Genomic DNA, 19,555 nt, shown 5'->3' on the forward strand with positions numbered 1-19,555 from the left:
CACCATGGTCGGTCGGCAGCAAGTGATCATACCGCAGCCCCAGCACAGCTTTCCTTGGAGTGAGACTGAATATGCAGGAGCAGGCAACTTGTGCCACAAGCTGAAGATCTGCCAAGTTCCAAGGCTCTTATCAAAACAGTGACAGCCCAGGAGAGAGCTGTTCCCAATGGTCCAGGGATTGAAGCACCAATGAAGGCATTCTTAAGATCAGGCCAAAGAGCAGCTTCACCAGGACAGTGCTGGGAGTTGATGGTCAGCTGCAGAGGTCATCTTTGGGTCGTCAGCTGGCTGCTCTTCTTCTTTGAAGTTTTGGTTCCAACGACTGATTAGTCGCAGGAGTCCTCCTTTTATCCAAGATTCAGGCTGGTAGAGAGCCCACCAATTAAAAGGATCTGCATTGTGCACCATTCAAACAGCCACTGGCTATCCAGCTATGGCTAGCCACTGGTCATATCTGCCCAGAAACACACTGGCACCGAAGATGTGGATTGGGACAATTTCTTTTTAATTTAAACTTTTTGTTATAAACCCATAAACCTATGGCACTGTACAAGCACCAAATCCAATATCACTACCAACAAAATACAAACCATTAACAAAATCATGAAAGTTAAATTAATCATAAAATATGCACCTGTAAAATACCTTTATCTAAAAGTACTAAGGGTCTTCTCCCTTAGACACCATGCTTTTACCAAGGTAGTTCGAGGATGGAGAATATAAGGCTGTTGGCACTCGCTGTTTTGCATAGTTCCTCAGCTACCAACATTGATCTTAAGCCTCTGTTTGCAACGTATAATTTTACATTTGTTTTGCGAATATCCGCATACAAAGGGCACTGAAAAAGAAAATGCTGCAGTCTCAATTTTCCCTGGACAAAATGGACAGCAATCAGACGTAGCACTAACTCTCTGGACCCTGACATTGGTAAAGTACCCCGACGATCGGACTTGGGATAAGGCATAGGTAGTCTTCCAAAATATTATACCCATGCCTAATTAGCAAGTAGGCATAGCCAGTCTACAAGCATAGGCACTTGCTAATAAGTTGTTTGGTAGTAAAATCTTGGTAGGCATCCAGGATTTCCTGCCTGGTAGTTTGGGTAATAGCCTATCGATTTGCCCAATAATGTTCCAGGTTCAATAAACCTAGCAAATCTTTAATGTATTTGAACCAGGGAATAGATAAAATGTTTGTGTAATTTACAATATTTGTTAGAGCTAATTTATACTTTGAATCAACAAATATGTGCCTAGAAAAGTAATGGTTTCAAAGTCACTTGGTCTTTTATGGGCCTAAAGCTGACTTTAAAAAATGTTTTCCGTTTGTCATGGATTTAATCATACAATGGTCCCAGATTTCAGCACGATATATAGCAGCTGCAATTGCCTGTGCCCTATAGATTCCTAGCAGCGCAGGAATGAGAATGTTATGTAGACAGTGCCTTGACTCCTTTTTCACACTTACACACACTCTTACACACACACTCTTACACACACACTCTTACACTTCCCTGGTAAAGGTATTTCCAAATAAGGCCTTGACTGACCTGAGCAGGCGGGAAGAAAGCCAAATAACAATATGGCCAAAGAAAAAGTGAAACACTTCATTGCCCAGCCATCTCAGGGCGCTAGCCAACTTCCCAGAATGGTAGAAGGGTTTACAAAGAACAATTATGCTAGTAATGGCGAAAAAAAGAAGGGAGGCCCCAGGTTGGTACTTGGGTGCCCCTATTGCGCACTGTCTAGGCTATGGACATAGCCTGCAGTACAAAAACTACACAATAGTTGGCAGAACACATCCAATGCCACCAGCCATAACTAGGAGATTGTCTGTGTGACTAAAAAGTCACAGGAGCAGAGAGAAGGGGGATACTAGGTATCCCTTTGGCACTCCACATAAGGTGGTTTGAGCCAAACTCTCGGACTATAAGGATTTAGGAGTGATACCAAGTAGCTCTTTATCATTAAGTACTGTAGTTACTGAACAGTGACAAAACCGAAATCTTGCTTGTCAGACCCCCTACAGCTCTAAAATCTCAATGAACAATACACCACCTTTCAAGTCGACACATTCATCCCAGTCTCAGCATCTGTAAATACCCTAGGGGTGCACTTGAGGGCTACCCTTACAATGTCCCGTCAGGTGAACGCCATTGCCTCATTCACAGCCTACCCCACCAAAGTACTAAACCATGCCAGACCCTTCCTCTACAACAAAAAAAGCTTCCTAACAATGATGATTGATTACTGTAATGTCCTTTTTGCGGGTACCTCCTCTAGAAACATCTAAAAACTACAAGTAATACAAAATAATGCACTCGCGCAGCACTGAACATTCCCAGAAGGGAACATATCTGAACTGCTAGAAAAGAGGCACACTGGATGCCCATCCAAGAACGCGTCATCTTCAAAACCCTGTCCATCACCCATAAGTGCCTATCCAACACAGCCCCCCATACCTTTCCCAAATAATAGTAACCTCTCACTCCACTAGACCTACCAGAACATCCTTAGGAACGTCCTACTCCTCCCCAAAGTTAAATGAATAAAAGCAGGTGGCTCAAGTTTCCCCTGCATCGCTTTCAAAAAGTGGAACCCCGTCCCCAGTCACTGATGGCAGATAAATCTTACTGGGTGTTCTGTAAAAAGCACTAAAAAACACATCCGTTTGCCTAAACTGAACCACTGCTGTGCACTGCTCAAAGTGAATGTATGTTAAAACTTATTGTCAATAACCTGTATTAAATAACCTGTATCTGCAACAGCGCCTCAATGCCTCTGGGTTGTTTGTGCGCTTTACAAATGAAATGAATAAACTCTAGCATAAGGGAAAGCATCTCATTGGATGACCATAAGGGCCCCTATCAACACTGCCAATAAGAAGCTGTGTGCTGCAATAGTGAAATAAAGATGCCTTTAAGAGTTATGGAGAAGATAGACTCCATAGGGCAGGTGAAGTACAAAGAATACAGTTCCAAAAGACAGGTCCATGAGAATGAATGAGTGGAAAAAGGCTCCACTCATTCAGGATTTCAGAAAAAGGTTGAAGTCCAGCAAAAATGGCTGGGATCTCTCTAGGAGAGAGGATGAAGCATAAATATGCTACATCTCACTAACACTGACCACCACCCCCGCCCCCCGACTGGGGACAGGAGGAGCTAATCCATTCCTGGATGGCTCTCTTGATCCAGTCGGTCATACTTTCTGGAGAGACCATCAGCATTCTTATTTTGGGTACCTGACCTGTGCTCAATAGTAAAGTCAAAGCTTTGTAGGCTTATGGACCACCTGAGCTGTTTTGGGTTTCTCCTTTCATCTGCATCAGCCACCTTAAGGGTTGTTTGTCAATTTGAATCTTGAAAGTAGTTCCATAGAGGTATGGTCTGAACTTCTTCAGTTCCCCTACAATAGAAAAACATTCACGTTCAATGGTTGCTCACCTTGTTTTCCTATCTTTTAATTTTCTACAAATAAAGCAGATGGGGTGTTCCCTGCCTTTGCTATCAAAGTGACTCAAGACTGCTCCTATCCCTGTGTTGGAAGCATCCGTCTGAGCTAAGAAGGTTGGAGTATAATCTGTAGCTCTCAGCACTGGAGCTTTACAAAGGGCATCTTTCAGCCCCTCTACGGCTTTTTCACATTCCTCATTCTACTTAGCTTTTTTAGGGTACTTTGGAAAGGATACAGTATTCAGAGGGAAGGCTGTGGTCCAATAGTTCTCAATGAAGTTCCTGTATGAACCAGTAAGTACTAAGAAGGCTCTAACTTGAGTTTGAGTAGTTGGAGTGGCCCAGTCTTGTACGCCCTGTACTTAGCTGGGTAAGGGCTTAATCTCCCCTCCTCTTACCTCATGACAAAGGTAGACCACTTTACTCTGACCAACTTGGCATTTACTTGCTTTGATGGTCTGATTGGCCTGTTGAAGGACCTGCAGCATATCTCCCAGGTGGTCAAGATATTCTGCCTAGGTAGGACTGAACACAGCAATGTCATCCAAGTATGCAATGCATAAGTTCTCTAACCCATTCTGAACATGGTTAACCATTCTCTGGAATGTGGCATATGTATTCTTTACTCCAAAGGGCATGACCTTGAACTGGTACAAGCCAAACTGGTTCACATAGGTATTTGTGGGTGTGTTATTACCGATAGCACGGTAGACCTGTTAAAATCCTGTAACAGTTGTGCGCGTTCAGCAATTACCAACTAAGAAGTGGCCTTTTGAAAGTATTGTGATGTATACCTATGTGTGTTTGTTTATTGTGCTAAGTTTTTAACAGTGACTCTTGTGTAAATATCTATATTTTAATATAAATGTGTTTCTTTGATATGCATTACTAGCTAGGTTCATTGTACTTACCTACAGCTACATCCTCCCCTTAAGATAACCCTGAATGCTCTTCCACTCTACCAAGGTCTCTGAGTAGCACAGACTGATAATAAGAGTTGGGGGAATCTACAAACCAGTGGCATAGCTTACTAAAGTCTTACCTCCAAGTGGGACTTCAGGAAAACTCCCCTAACAGGGACTTTTCAGGTTCCCCATAGGAATGAGCAAAACAGGCAAAAGAAGTAAAGCAGATTGCTTTACATAACAAATAAGTCAGGGCAAGCAAAAGGAAAGGGTATTGATAAATGATATGATCTGATTTGGCATGTAGAACGTCCATGGGAAGTGGGGTGGGGAAGTTTGGGGGGGTGGGGGGAGGGGCCAGTGCAGTACATGGGAAAATAGAATAAATAACAATAAATAAAAGTAAGGCCAGCAGGTGGCAAGTGCAGGGGTAAGTGCAGGCATCAGGTGTCAAGTGCTGGTAGTGGGACGGTAGGGATACAGACATCAGTCCCTAAGTGCGGGGGTTGCCAGGAAGGCAGTGCAGATGTGCGACTGGCAGGGGAGGGGACCTGGGCACTGATGTCAGGGGATGGCCAGGTGACAAGTGCAGTTTCAGCCAGGAAGTCAACCGGGGAGAGGAGGAGATAAATCAGAAGCAAAGAGAAAGGTTTTGAGGTGCTTCCGGAACCGGAGATGTTTCAGGGAGGCAGGGAGGCTGTTCCAGAGGGAGGCCCCAGCTGAAGAAAAATCTCCCACCAACTCGTTGCTCAGAGAAGCAACTGACACTGAGGGAGTTGGAGGCGGATGAGTGAAGAGCTCGAGAAGGGAGATATTTAGAAAGAGAGATTTGAAGGTATAGAGGCCTCAAGCCCCAGAAGGCCTTGTGGACAATGCAGAGGATTGTGTACGTAATCCCCTAAACCACTGGGAGCCATAGAGATCTATGGCGGGAAAGTTCCAAAATGTAAATCTTTCCTAACATTCCTTAAATTGTCCCCGATGGGGGACAATGAGCACACCCAGTACTTTGATGTCTGGAATCTGGTCAACTGAGATATCTGGATCTGTTTGGCAGAAAATATTGTCTGCCTCTTGGTGCTGTTTTAAATATGTTCCATAAATGTTGTTTGTATAGCGCCTGCTGCCATTGGTATGGCCTCTAAGCATGGTGAGGATGAACGCCCTTTGGAAGACCGTAGTCTGAGTTGAGAAGTCGTGAGAGGAGAGGTAAAATGCCTATGCATTTATAGCCTAATCGAAGGTAGGTAAGGACTGACTAGGTCCCTAACAGCAGCTCAAATTATCAGGCGTGAGGATGGGTGCTGTGTCAAATTATCAAGAGTCAAGCTATGTGAACAGCTGGACAGAATTTCACATGGGTGTCCGCTGAATTCTGTGGGTGGTGGCGCTCGGGCGGAGGGTGATGTATGTTTAGGGTAAGGTGTAGTTAAAGTAATGTGGATGTCAAACGTGTGGCAGGATTTAACAGGCGAGATTGAATGCAACAACCCCACATTTGGGACACTGAGAAGCAGAATGTAGGTGTGGCAAAATTATAAACGGCCAGATTCAGTGTCGGAATTGCAAATTGGAACGCACTGGGAGGCGCTAGGCATTTGTGGTGAAATACAGCAGTGGGGAGAATCACAGGGGCAAACCTACCTTTGGAATATTCTTGGAAGAAAATGCAAGTGTGGCAAAATATAAACAGTGGGGAGTTTTGGAGGGGAAGCGCCCTTAGCTGGCAGTCTTAGTGCACCAGGCAAACGGAGAGGGGAAGCGCCCTTTTCTGGCAGTGCTACGGCACCAGGCAAACAGGGAGGGGAAGCGCCCTTCACTGGCTGTGCTGGCAAGACTGCCCTGGGGCAAAACCTTCAAATATGGTGTTCTGGGTCTTGTGACCTGGATCACCAATAGTATGCGGTGAGGGCAGTCAGTGGGGTTGGGGGTGGAGCTGGCTCTCAGTGCCGGGGAGCGTGGTGATGGTGCGTTTGGTGAGGTAAAATGCCTGTAAAGGGTTAAAATACCTAGCAAGGGTTGCGCGTGACCTGCAATGTATCCTCTTTGTCACTGGGAGTGAGAAATGCGAGATTTCTTCCTCTGTCGCCGAGTCCTCTTTGTTTTCCGTGTCATGGAGTACAATGAGGGAAAGTAATTTACCATTACCATACATTTAGAACTTTTCACCAGACCCTTCTATAAATGACTGGGAAAAGACTGCATATTGGGTAACAAATACAAATAATCAAATTGAAGTAAGTAATGCTACTGCACGAGTGGTAATTGTTTAGATGCAATAATTCAGTCTTCCTGATCCATTTTTTTAACGTCTGCTTCTGTTCTTCAGTAGCAAGCACCGTTTTCCTTAATTAGCAACACCAAAGAGGATTTTTTAGAACTTAGTAGGTGCAGAACATACTGATAGTTTTGTAATTCAGACTGTTCATTTATTCATTTCTTTTAATGCAGTATTTATTAAAATGTTGTGCTGTCTGTATGCTTCAAGTTCAGCCGTTTGCTTTGCCAAATATGTCTATTTTTCTGAAGGAACCCCTACCTTTTTCTTGACTTCTTCTGTTCTTTTTTTTTTGGTCTCCCCCTGTCTCACCCTTTCTTGCTTCACTTTGTGGCAGTTAATTTCCTGTTAAGAATGACTAGATCAGCTCTCGCTTTTTGCCCAAAGAATTCTACTCTTGTACCTGTTTTCTCAACTTTCTTCCCCATCTTAACCTTATTACACTTACTCATCTTTGTAATCATACATGATCAATACTGCACCATAGTTTCATTCTCCACTTAAACATGGTTATCTAGTGAAGTGACCCGGAGCTTTGTGTCCGTGGGCTAACTCTCAGCTGGATTTTTGAGGACTTGATTTTTTACCTGGAGAGAGTGGGACCTTTTTTTCCCCCACTCTCTCATGCGTTTTTTTCCCCCACTCTCTCATGCGTTTTGAAATGTGTTTTACTCTTGTGTTTTCTTTGATTATGGCATCTAACCAACCCCATAGGCATCATCTTTTCATGTGTGTCACACAGCACCCTCAGTGCAGTGGCACAGGGAAACCTTTTCAAGCTTTCCCAAGGTTTAAATACCTTCTTTGGGATACACTACTGTTTCCCAGAGTAAGTAAACTGAAATTGACTTTACTAGTCTTTTTAAATTCCTAGACCCAGCGCACCCGATCTTACAATAGAGTGCTGGAAGGGTTACCCAGTATCAAAATATCATGATTTTTCCCAACCACGAACACTGGTAGCGTTACATGGCGGGAGCCGTGTTTTTCAAGATGGCGTCTGAGCCTCCTTTGTTTAAACGGGTCCCAGTCGTCTTTTTTGCCATTTTTATTTTTTGAAAGGTCCTTCTAGAGTTGTCTCTGCGCGCCAAACTGTTTGGTTCCTTCGCCTTTGGCGGGCTTCATGAGGGAAGACCCCCTCTGGCGCCTGAGTGTCGGGTGGGCAGTAAGTGACAGAGGTGCCCGAAACTCCCTGTGCTTAGACTCCTAGGAGACGTAAATGCACTCTGTGGTGATTGGCTGTCCGGCTAGCTAGGCTGGAATGAATGGGAGAGAACTGAATAAAAGGAGTCTCTTGGCTTGGAAGGCAGTCGGCCACTGGAACTAAAGAACCGAAGACAAGCTTGAAGAGGACGCCTGCTGCAACTCCTGGAACGTTGGTTTGTCCGATGAAACTCTGCTGCAGGTCCGAATCGCCAAGTCCATCTCGACAGAGAAGCCCTGCAAGGACGTCTTCTCCCTTTGAGTTCTTGGGACCAGTCAACTCGACACTAAGCCACCTGGATACCAATCTCGGAGCTGGTTGCATTTTCCTCATAGTTCTGCAGGAACCCGAATAACCAGGGAGAGGGACACCAGCTTGTGTGCTGTTCTACAGCTACCGGAATTAAAGATTTGCCAGTTGCCAGCTTTTTGACCAGTCCCAGTGCAGTGCACGAGTCCCCCGACGTCCTCCTGGTCCCCACGACTGAGGCCCAAGAACAGCTAGATCAGGGGTCATCCGCTGCATCTTTTTCTTCACTTGTAAAGGTACTGTAAAATCAGACTGAGGGCACTTACCTCTAACGGTGAAAGTGCTTGAAACTTTCCCAACTCACAGGCCTAATCAGCTTGTGACCCAACATATGATTCTTCTTACTACAAACTATTCCTGAGAAATTTTGCAGAGACTTTTCCGTTTATCTACCAGAACTGCTTTATCCTATCCAATACTTTAGCCCATTGACTTCGGCCTAGCTTATTGAATTGACTCTTCTGGTGAACTCTAAATATTTGCACTGTCTAAAGAATAACTGTAACCTTTCATGTTCTAATCATCTTTGCCTTTTACTCCTCTTGAAAAGTATTTCTAAAATAGTGTTGACGTTTATTTGCGTGTGATATATAATTGCCTCCTTATGAATGTTTTATAACTGACAGATAAATTAATAAGTATTTATCAGAGAAACCTTGAGTGTACAAGTTTATTTAAACACTTGTGATTGTAGACCTCTGTGTAACATCCTTACAGCTCACATTCACTCTTGAGATAAGCCTGGCTGTTCAGCTCCGCTACCAAAACTATGTAGTACAGTCTTATACCAAAGGTTGGTTTTGCTTACACCTGTAGTCCTAGTTGTGTGTAGTGGTCCCAAAGGGTACTGCATACAAACTTTGCCTAACAGGTTGAGACCCACTGGTCTTCAGCCATTTTCTGAAGATTGTTCAATTGGGAGGCTTCTCCATAGAGAAGTCTTAGTGACTGACTGGGCTTGCCGATTAAATTACTCTCCTCAAATCAGGGTGCTCGGAGAAAAGTCAAACATAAAATGAGTGGGAGAATTACACTTTCAGCTATTGACAGCTAGGACCCTTAGTGGTGATACGTAGATTGAACTCCCTTCTCATGCTAGAAGTGACCCTACAGAGAGGCTTTATTTATCAGCATTGAGACGGAACTATTTTGTAGGTAGTCTCTCCTTATGGGGGTCTGTTATTATGGAGAATGAAAACAGGACTTTTGTCAAAAAATCAATTACCACTGTTATGAGAGCCCAACAAGAACATTGTTAGGAGACTAAATAGATTGATAGTTCACAGTTGTTGCTTGACAATAGTGATCATTCAGATGGCCCTAGAAGTGAACACGCTTTTCACAGCACAGAGGCAGGCTCACTAGTTAATGGTTTATTTACTTTTTTTGTAAGTTAGGAAGCTCTTGAGATACCACACATGCTGAACATGTTCTTTATTTGATTTAAGAGAAACTGTGTCCATTCTTGAGCATCTGGCAACATTTATTTCTGTGCCAAAACATGTTGCGCTCGGTATTGGATGTATAGGCATCTGTTAACTGCTATGTATTCTGAAACGCATCCCAAGTAACCTTCTCTACTCTTGTTAGGATTGAGAGGAAAATTGCAACTATATCTTTGGAAAGCCGAGAGACTCCACAAAAGGTTGAAAGCAAAAAAGGTAGGCAAAAAAAGAATCCTTAAATGCTGTAGCACGCAATGTCATGCATCAGTATTCATGCAAGCGCATCCAACCTTTTTTGCCAGCCTATCGCACATAAATTCCTTTCCTACCAACAGGTTGGGCCCCTAGAATTTGCACTCATTAATAGGTTGAGCAGTGTGGTGGCTGGCAGAGAGTTAAAAATGATGTGTTGAGATTCCAGTATTGCTCTTTGGACTACTTTCCACGAGTCAAGTTTTTGATAAGGTTGGTTTTAATCTAACTTGTACAGACAATATAGGAGTGGTGGCAGAATACAGGTAAAAACACATGACCTGTTCTTGCAACGCTTTGCGAAAGGGGTGTTGGTTGAGCTTGCTGTCTTCTTTATCTTTGTCATGCCTCAATTTTTATTTTATTTTGTGTATTAAAAAAATAGGTTGACATTTCAAAAAGCAATGACTTAACGAATGCAGAGGCAGTCCTATTCTGATGTGCCTTCACATAAGAACATTATTTGATTTTTGTGACATATAACAGGAAGGTGGCATTTTATGTATCGAAACAACATAAACTATGGAGAGTGACTGGAGACATGACGTTTAACATTGGGAGCCTGTACAAGTATTAACACATTCTAATGGAGTCCTTCCTCATACAGATTCCACTTCTATGATGAACCCATCCGCAGCGCAGCTAATCTTTGTAAACTTATGGTGCATATCTGTGTCAGCTCGGCCTAACGCCTCTATTCGCCCCACACCTAAATGACATATGTCGTAGTATATATCGAGGTGCTGCATCCTGTGACCTTGGTTGCTTTTTTCTGCTCACTTTATATGCTTCAGTAACCTGCTACTTTGTTAAATTGACAAGAAAAAGCCCAACCCAGCTAAGGTCTACGGTTTCAAACCTTGCCTGGAAGGAGGCAGACAGATGTTGATTTTTGGATTCACATTGAATAGGTCTATACTAATTGGGGGAGAAACACAAAGTCAACTATTGCGCGTCATGCCAATCCATACACTGCAAAGCCCTCTGGGAAAGGGTGACTAAACTCTTCACCTATCTCCACAAGGAGTCGGGTGAGGTTGCCTAGTCTCGGTCAAGGTTGTGCAGTGTGGAGTACCTCTCCCAAGTTGCATCTCCCACAAGATAGGATATGAATTAAAAACACTGGGATAAGTCATGACCCTTAGGGGCATCGTTCCAAAGACTCTTCAGAAGTGGTGCCACAGTTCAGTCCCTACCCAGTCGTTGACCCCAGAGAATTTGGAGAACTTCTACTTGAAGAAACTTGTCATCTTCACCAAGTCCTCGGCAAAGACAGCTTCGGCGTCTTCTGCAATGGGACGCACCAGATTGCCATAATAGGTTGGGGAACACTCTTGCACTTCTATGGGATTTGGCCTCGGCTCCTGGGGTGACTGTCTCCCAGCACCAACAAGAATTGCCTTTGGGTGTGAAGGCCTCCTCGCCGGTTCTCCCTGTTAGGGGCATTTTCCTAAAGTCTACCAGCAGGTAAGACTCTATAAAACTATCCCTTGGGATACAAGCTCCAACTCCTATTTCAAAGGGATTGTGTCCTCCGCCGTATTCCTCATCTTTGATAATACATTTCCAGCTTGCTGGCCTCGGAATTTTTTTCTGTAGAGGGCGCTGCGCGTCGACGTCCGCCGAGTCGATATCCTTCCACGGCCACCGTATCGGCGCCGACGTCACCATGCCCATAAATAGCCACGCGCTGCGTTCGTTGCTCAGTTCTGTTTTTCCGCACTTCATGGAGCCTTGGAACGTCGTTGCTCAGTTCAGTCAGGATAACTAACTATATCTACTCGAATATACCTTATCGTTCTCGATGGCTTATTCATCGGAACCGACAATGCTGCGATCCGGCTTCAAGAAATGTCGAGACTGCGGTAAAAAAATGTCGATAACGGATTCACACAGGATCTGCTTGTGGTGCTTGGGATCCGAGCACCATTGTTCAGAGTGTGAGGACTGCATGTCCATGACGGCGAAATCCTTGAAGGAGCGCAAGGGGAAGCTTGAGAGAGGTAAATCAGTCAAAACCTCCTCGACAGTTTCGTCGGCTGAGTCTAGGCATTCGTCTCCTCGCTGTCGAAAACATTCCCATTCTAGATCTCGAAGTAGCTCCCACCATTCGTCGAGATCAAGACACTCAAAAAAGAGACGTTGAAGGTCCCCTTCCTTGTTGTCTTCTGTGTCCCCAGAAAGGGTCTCCTGTCCCACTAAACACAGTTCTCAAGCTGAAGGGAGGAATTCAGAAAGAAAATGTTAAGCGTCTTCGAGAACGTGGCCTCGACCTCTTCGAAGACAGCTGAGGGTGATACCCCGGGTGAAAAACCCAAAAATCAAAACGCTGTGAGTCGCAGCACCCGGCGAAACAATCCACCCAAGAGCACCATGAGCCATCGGGTAAGAAGGCACCATCTTCGACGCCGTCGTCGAAGATTCCTTCGAAGCACGGATCAGTGCCATCGACGCCGTTGTCGAAGGGTTCCTCGACGCATCGGTCGATCGACTCGACGCCGACACCGATGAAAGAGGATCAAGGCTACTCCACAGCCAACGGTGATTCCAAGGGCCTCCGGCACGACGCCGAGACCGTCGTCGATGCCCTCGAGTAGGATCCCGATCCTCTTGAATTCTTCGAGACCCCTTCCAGTTTTTTTCGACACCGTTCTCGGCGCCTTCGAAGCCTGTTACATCGCGTCAACGACATCGACGTTTTCTCGTCCAATAACGACGAGTTTGGCTCCTTCTGCCTTAGAGATGGGTTTTACTCCATTTCAGAGGTCAGAGTACCATGGACTTTCTTCAATTTATGAAGAGGGGGAAGATTCTGACCAGGAAACATTTGGGTTACAGAGGACCACACTGCCTATTTCATGAGGCAATGAGGCAAGTGGGATGGACACTTCCCCGGAAGTGGAATTTGTTAAACCAGACCCAGGGGAACATGCCGAACACCCTATAGAACCCTGATGGCAAGAATTATTGAATTTATGGGTTGGTCTGCGCCTTCACCTGTTTTTCAACAGGATGACCTAACAGATATATTAGACAAAGGCCCACAGCAGGACCCGGTGGGCCCCTTCCATGCAGCCTTACAAAGGAAAATTGCATCTAATTGGGAAACTCCTGAAGTTATCCCTGCGGTCAATAAAAGATTGTCAACCAAGTATAGGGTAGCGGCTGCTGACCCTGAATACTTATCAAAACACCCGACCTGGTGGTTCAAGCGGCAACTTCATCTAGCAGTAGGACCGCTTACCCTACTGTCCCACAGGATAGAGATGACAAGAGGTACGACTCTATGGCGAAGAAAGTCTTCTCTGCCTGTAGTATGGCGTTGAAGTCCATCAACGCCACCTGTACGCTCGCCAGGTTCAGTCACACACTATGGGAGTGTGCTTCATCAGCGGCTGACTGCATACCCGAAGGAGAGGAAAAGGAAGCCTTCCTTAACATTATTAAAGGTGGCAAAGATGCCATGTGCGAATCACTTAAAACTGGCATCGATTCCGCTGACAGTATCAGCAGGGCCTGGCGGCAAGTACAACAATCCGCAGGCATGAGTGGTTGCGAAAGTCGGGCTTTGCTCCAGATGTACAGGCCAGACTTTTGAATATGCCCTTTGACGGCTCTTCATTATTCGGGAAAAAGGCTGATGACAATCTGGAAAAGTTAGACTTCTAAAGCAGCAGCAAAATCTTTAGGAGCTGCTATCCGCTAAACTCCTTTTCGCCCCTCAGGAACCTCTGGGAGAGGAAAGTCCTTTCGCTATTATTCCGCATTCGGGAAAGGCGGAGGACAGCCGGCTCAAAGAGGCCAAAGGAGATCCACCCGAGGTGGACGGGTCAAAAGTACTAAGACCGCAGCAGCAACAGGTGCCTCTTTACCCTCGGCATCTGCATCAGCCGCCCCCAAATCACTCTGAGGCCTTCCCACACAATACACCTGTAGGGGGCAGGTTAACTCACCATCTGACGGAATGGCAGGCTATAACGTCCGATGCTTGGGCATTGGAAACAGTTGCCCAAGGTTACTCCCTACCCTTTCTACACATTCCTCAGAGTCATCCACCGGGGAACAGCTCTCTAAAAGTTCCAGATCCGCTCCTCTTGCAGGAAATTATAGACCTGCTAGAGAAAGGTGCCATAGAGCCGGTACCTGTAGCGGACAGGACCAAGGGCTGGTACTCCCCCTACTTTCTCATACCAAAGAAGGATGGAGGACTGAGACCCATCCTGGATTTACGAGAGTTGAACAAGTTCCTCAGGAAGGACAAGTTCAAGATGGTAACTCTCTCTCTCAGATCCTTCAGGCCCTCCAACTCCAGGTCTGGCTGGTACCTCTGGACCTTCAGGGTGCTTATTTCCATGTGCCAATCCATCTCAAACACAGGAAATACCGGAGGTTCGCAATTGGCGGCTCTCATTATCAATTTCGGGTTCTGCCATTTGGGTTGACCTCCGCCCGAGGGTCTTCACCAAGCTGATGTCGGTAGTGGCGGCGAGTCTAAGGAGGGAAGGGATTCACGTCTACCCCTACCTGGACGATTGGCTGATCAGGGCTGTATCTTCTGAACAGGGCCAGGCCCAGCTAGATGCCACTTCCTTCACAGACTGGGCTTCTCCCTCAATTTAAGGAAGTCACAGATGATACCATCACAGAGACTCCAGTTCATTAGAGCGGTCCTGGACACTTCCCTGGGAAAAGCCTCGCCACCAAAGGTGAGGGCTCAAGATATTCTACAGATGGTCACCAAGTTTCAAAATGCCCAACGTCTCCCAGCCTTCGACTTTTTGAGGTTGCTAGACCTCATGGAATCCTGCATCTTCCTTGTGCCAGAGGCTCGCCTGAGAATGAGATCTCTTCAGTGGGCACTGAATCAGTGGTCGCAATTCTCAGGGAGAATGACAGATCTCCTCCGGATTCCAGACAAGGTAGCCCGCGACCTTCAATGGTGGGCCTATCCAGAAAACATCTTGAAAGGAGAACTGTTTTGGCAACCATGGCCGGAGATAACAGTAGTCAGACGCCTCACTCACAGGGTGGGGAGCCCATGCCAACGACTTGACCATCAGCGGTCGTTGGTCTCCATCGGAGTCCAGACTACACATCAACCTATTAGAGCGGAGAGCGATCAGACTAGCGCTGAAAGCTTTCCTGCCATCAGTACAGGGGAGAAATGTCCTGATAATGACGGACAACACGGTGGCCGTGCACTACCTCAACAAAAGAGGAGGCGTAGGATCACTGCCACTGTGCAGAGAGGCGATGCAGCTCTGGTTTTGGGCAATCCAAGAAGGAATCTCTCGATCGGCAGTCCACCTAGCCGGAGAGAAGAACTTGACAGCGGACGCTCTGAGCAGGCAGAGCACAGTCTCCCACGAGTGGGAGCTAGCTCAGGAAGTCCTTCAAGAGATCTTCGCCCTTTGGGGAACCCCTCAGGTGGATCTGTTTGCCACAAGCACCAACAGGAAGTGCGATCTGTTCTGTTCAAGGGAATTTCCCCCGAGAGGAGCTCTAGTAGATGCGTTCGTAGTGGACTTGGAGGATCCACTCCTTTACGCGTTCCCACCAGTCCCTGTTATTCCTCAAATGATCAGGAGGTTGAGAAGATTCCGGAAGACCATGATCCTAATTGCCCCGGATTGAGCCAGGAGAACGTGGTACCCGGACCTTCTAGATATGTCTATCTGTCCTCCAATCTGTCTTCCACTCAAAGAGAATCTTCTCTTGCAGAAGGGAGGTCAGGTTCTCCATCCAGACACCAGAACCCTCAACCTTCACGCTTGGCTTCTGAAAGGGTGAGGTACAAGGATTGGGATCTCCCTGATGGCATCATGGAGGTGTTGCTTTCGGCCAGAAGACCAGCAACAAAGTCTTTATACTGCTGCCGTTGGAACAAATTTTGCAGCTGGTGTAGGGAAGAGAATATCAACCCTTTTTCATGTGGTACACCAACGGTGTTATCGTTTCTACTCTACTTGGCAAACTCAGGCCTTCAAGTGGGCACTGCAAAAGGCTATCTCGCAGCGCTTTCTATCTTAAAGCGCACTGCGGAGGAACCATCTATTTCAAACTTCCTCTAGTGGTACAATTTCTCAAGGGACTAACTAATGTTTACCCTTAAAACCATTCCAGGTTCCCTTATGGGACTTAAATTTAGTCTTAAACTTCCTAATGGGCACTCCATTCGAACCACTTCCCTCTTGCGCGCTGAGATTTCTCACGCTTAAAACTGTCCTAAGCACTAACATCTGCTAGGAGGGTGAGCGAGCTACAAGCTCTCTCCTGTAAACCCCCACATACAATCTTCCACAAGGACAAAGTTGTCCTACAGGTGAAGCCTAATTTCCTCCCAAAGGTGGTTTCTGAATTTCATATTACTCAGAAAATTACCTTACCTTCGTTCTACCCTCCTCCCCATCCGGGGAAAGAGGAGGAAAGGCTACATAGGCTGAACCCAATGCCAGCTCTCAGCTTTTACATCAGCAGAATGGCTAGGATCAGGCAAGCAGGCCAACTGTTTGTAGGATACTCAGGTCACAAGTTGGGACTACCCATAACAAAACAAACCATCTCCAGGTGGATTATTTTGGCCATCCTGGAATGATAGACTGGCAGGGAAAGAGCCACCCCAAAATCTCAGGGCTCATTCAACCAGGGGTATCGCAGCCTCTTTGGCTCTCCAAAGAGGGGTACCGGTCCGGGACATATGTGCGGCTGCCACATGGTCGTCCGCACATACATTCACAAAATTTTACAATCTGGATTCCTCCACTGCTCAAGAGACCAGATTTGGCAAGGCCGTATTACATTCGGTCCATCCCTAAAGGGATACATAGCATTCTCACTCCCACCTCCAATTACATGCCACTGCTATGGGAGTCTATCAAAGATAAGGAATACGTCGGAGGACACAATCCCTTTGAAGAACAAGTTACTTCTTACCTGGTAACGTTCTTTCGACGGGATGTTCCTCCGACGTATTCCTTATCGCCCCTCCCAACCATCTCCACAGTGATACTTCCCTTGTGGTTGCAGTTTACGCTCCTTCAAGGTCAATAACCAATTCAGGCATGACTTTTCTTATGCTACAAAACGGAACTGAGCAACGGACGCAGCGCGTGGCTATTTATGGGCATGGTGACGTCGGCACCGATATGGTGGCCGTCGAAGGACATCGACTCGGCGGACGTCGACTCGGCGGACGTCGACGCGCAGCGCCCTCTACAGGAAACATATCCGAGGCCAGCAAGCTGGAAACGTATTATCAAAGATAAGGAATACATCGGAGGAACATCCCGTCGAAAGAACGTTACCAGGTAAGAAGTAACTTGCTTGTCTGTACTACCCAAAGGTTTGGTAGAATGGCAGAGCAGCCAGGCTTATCTTATGAGGAGGATGTAGGTAAGTACAATGAAATAAATTAGCCCAAAGACTCTTTACACTTACATATATTTTATATACACAAGGTAAGTACTTACTATTTTAGACTAACCAACACAAATAGAAAACATAGCAACACTTTTTCAGGTACCTGCTTCAATAGAAGTGGCTTGTGCCAGCAATTGTCATGATGCCTACCTCCAAGGAGCCAGGTCCAACCCAGCGACCCCAGAGGCAGGCATTTCCCCCAGGGGAGTGCCAGCGGACCCAAGCTGGGGCCCTTTGGACGCAGTCCTGGCGCTTTAGGCGCCGGGCTCATGTTGGACCTCTGTCCTGGCACCTTAGGCGCCAGGCTCATAAAGCTAGACATGTGTTCAAGTGATGCAGACCATGCTGCCACATCCAGGCCCTCTTGAGGCCTGAATGGAACTACTTTACCTGTGGGACTACTTTCCACCCGGGTGTGGTCAGGGAAGGATACATACCTGATCGGAGGAAGGATACACACTTGGGACTTCTTCCAAAGCTATTTAAACCACACCCGATCAGCAACTCACGCTTCGCGTTGTTCTGCTCCTCGCAGCTGGACGCTCACCGTGTCAGCTCCTGCATCTGGACTTCAGCCACGCCTGTCAGCATCCTGGGTCACCTGCAAAGGGAGACGAGAGACCTTACCAGCTAAATCTGCACCACGGAGACATCACCGACGATCCTGAAAGGGAAGACATTATTTTTAAAAGCATTTCGTTACGATCGCTGCAGCGCTGCATTTCACTCACCTTTCCTGGGTTCCTCCATCTTCAGCAGCGATCATCCGGATACACAGCCACTTCCCAGAGCCTAGAGAAAAAGACAAGAATAAGAGGTGAGAGAAGGAAGGGAATAAGACTTACCTGTTGGGTCATTCCCATTTCATTTCGGGTCTTGCCGCTTCCAGGCATTTTCCGGACCCCGGCCCCTATTGGGAAAAAAGACAAAGACATTGAATGAGCGTATGCAAAGACAGTTCCCGAGCGCTCATCCAGAACTAACCTGCCATTTACTGGAACTGGAACTGCACGTTTCACTTCGGGTCGGTGCCATATCTCCGGCATTCCGAACCCCGGCCCCTAAGGGGGAAAAAAGACATAAGCATTAGCGCTTGCTGCAAAAAGACAATGAACATTATTATTAAGCTTGGACTTTTGAACTTGCAACAGAACTTTTACAGAGCCTTACCTGAACTCCCATCAATCCTCAATCCAGTGAAGTAACTGGGTTTCAACGCGCCCCTGCATCAGAAGCAGGATGGAGAGCTCATCCTTCCTGACCCTAAGGTGAGACTTCACAGGGAATCGTGGAAGGGTATCGTGGAGGGTTGGAAGAGAGTGGGAGGCTTGAGCATAACTCAGTCAGTAGGTAATACTCCCTTTTCACGCACAGGGGAATATTCCTGCGAGCCGGAGAAGCCAGAGTAGAGGGCCCTTCCTGTCCATCTTCAGAGTCCTGCGCTTCACCATTGAAGAAGCATCAGCACTCGAAGCCAGACCTGCGCCTCCGTGGGAATCAGGTGAGCGTTACAGCAATGAGCACAGTAAAATGACAGTTCTGCTGCTTCAATAGTAGTGGCTTGCACCAATAATTTGTACTGTTAAATAACAGCTTCATTCTTTTTTAAAGCCACTCAGATAATGTTCTGTTAGTAAAAAGGGTTACTCAGCACTAGAAACAGCAATCCACTTCTTGGTTTTAGGGGAGTGTTCCTAAAGTCCTACTTGGAGGTAAGACTTTAGTAAGCTGTCCCAGTGGTTTGTAGATCCTCAACTCTTCGTATCAGTCTATACCAACTCAGGGCCTTGGTAGAGTCGCAGAGCAGTCCTTATCCTAAGACGGAGCTGTAGGTAAGTACACTGAACCCAGTAAGTAAAGCACATCAAAGAAACACGCATAAATGTATATTAAAATATAGGTGTATTATTAAATACTCTTAGCACTATACACCATCACACATAGATCTACTTTTCAATACTTTGAAATAGTCACTTCGAATGGATTGTGTCTTCCCACGTATTCCTTATCTTTGATAAATCCATTTCCAGCTTGCTGGCCTCAGAATTCTTTTTTCAGTATTTGTTTTCAGTAGAGGGTGCTGCGCATCGACGTCTTTCGAGTCGGTGTCCCTCGAAGGCCTCTATATCAGCGCCAACATCACCATAAGTATAAATAGTCTCACGCGCGTCCGTTGCTCAGTTCCGTTTTTCCGCGCTTCGTAAGCCTCGGAGAACTAACGCTTGGTTCCTCAGAGAAACTAAAAAAACTTTGAATTTATGTGAAGAAAATCTTCAGGCTATGATGGCATCT

General features: G+C 46.2%; 1 protein-coding gene across 3 annotated transcripts in view; it reads left to right on the plus strand.

The window, feature by feature from the left end:
• Positions 1 to 19,555, plus strand: part of DOT1L (DOT1 like histone lysine methyltransferase) — a 1,510,259-nt gene that overhangs the window by 1,284,181 nt on the left and 206,523 nt on the right. For all 3 annotated transcript variants that reach the window (XM_069649513.1, XM_069649515.1, XM_069649514.1), the window contains one exon: positions 9,738 to 9,808. In XM_069649513.1, the coding sequence (XP_069505614.1) occupies positions 9,738 to 9,808 (71 nt within the window). The remainder of the gene's footprint in view (positions 1 to 9,737; positions 9,809 to 19,555) is intronic.

This window comes from Ambystoma mexicanum, chromosome 1p, assembly GCF_040938575.1.
Source record: "Ambystoma mexicanum isolate Mex_15411 chromosome 1p, UKY_AmexF1_1, whole genome shotgun sequence".
NCBI lineage: Eukaryota > Metazoa > Chordata > Amphibia > Caudata > Ambystomatidae > Ambystoma > Ambystoma mexicanum.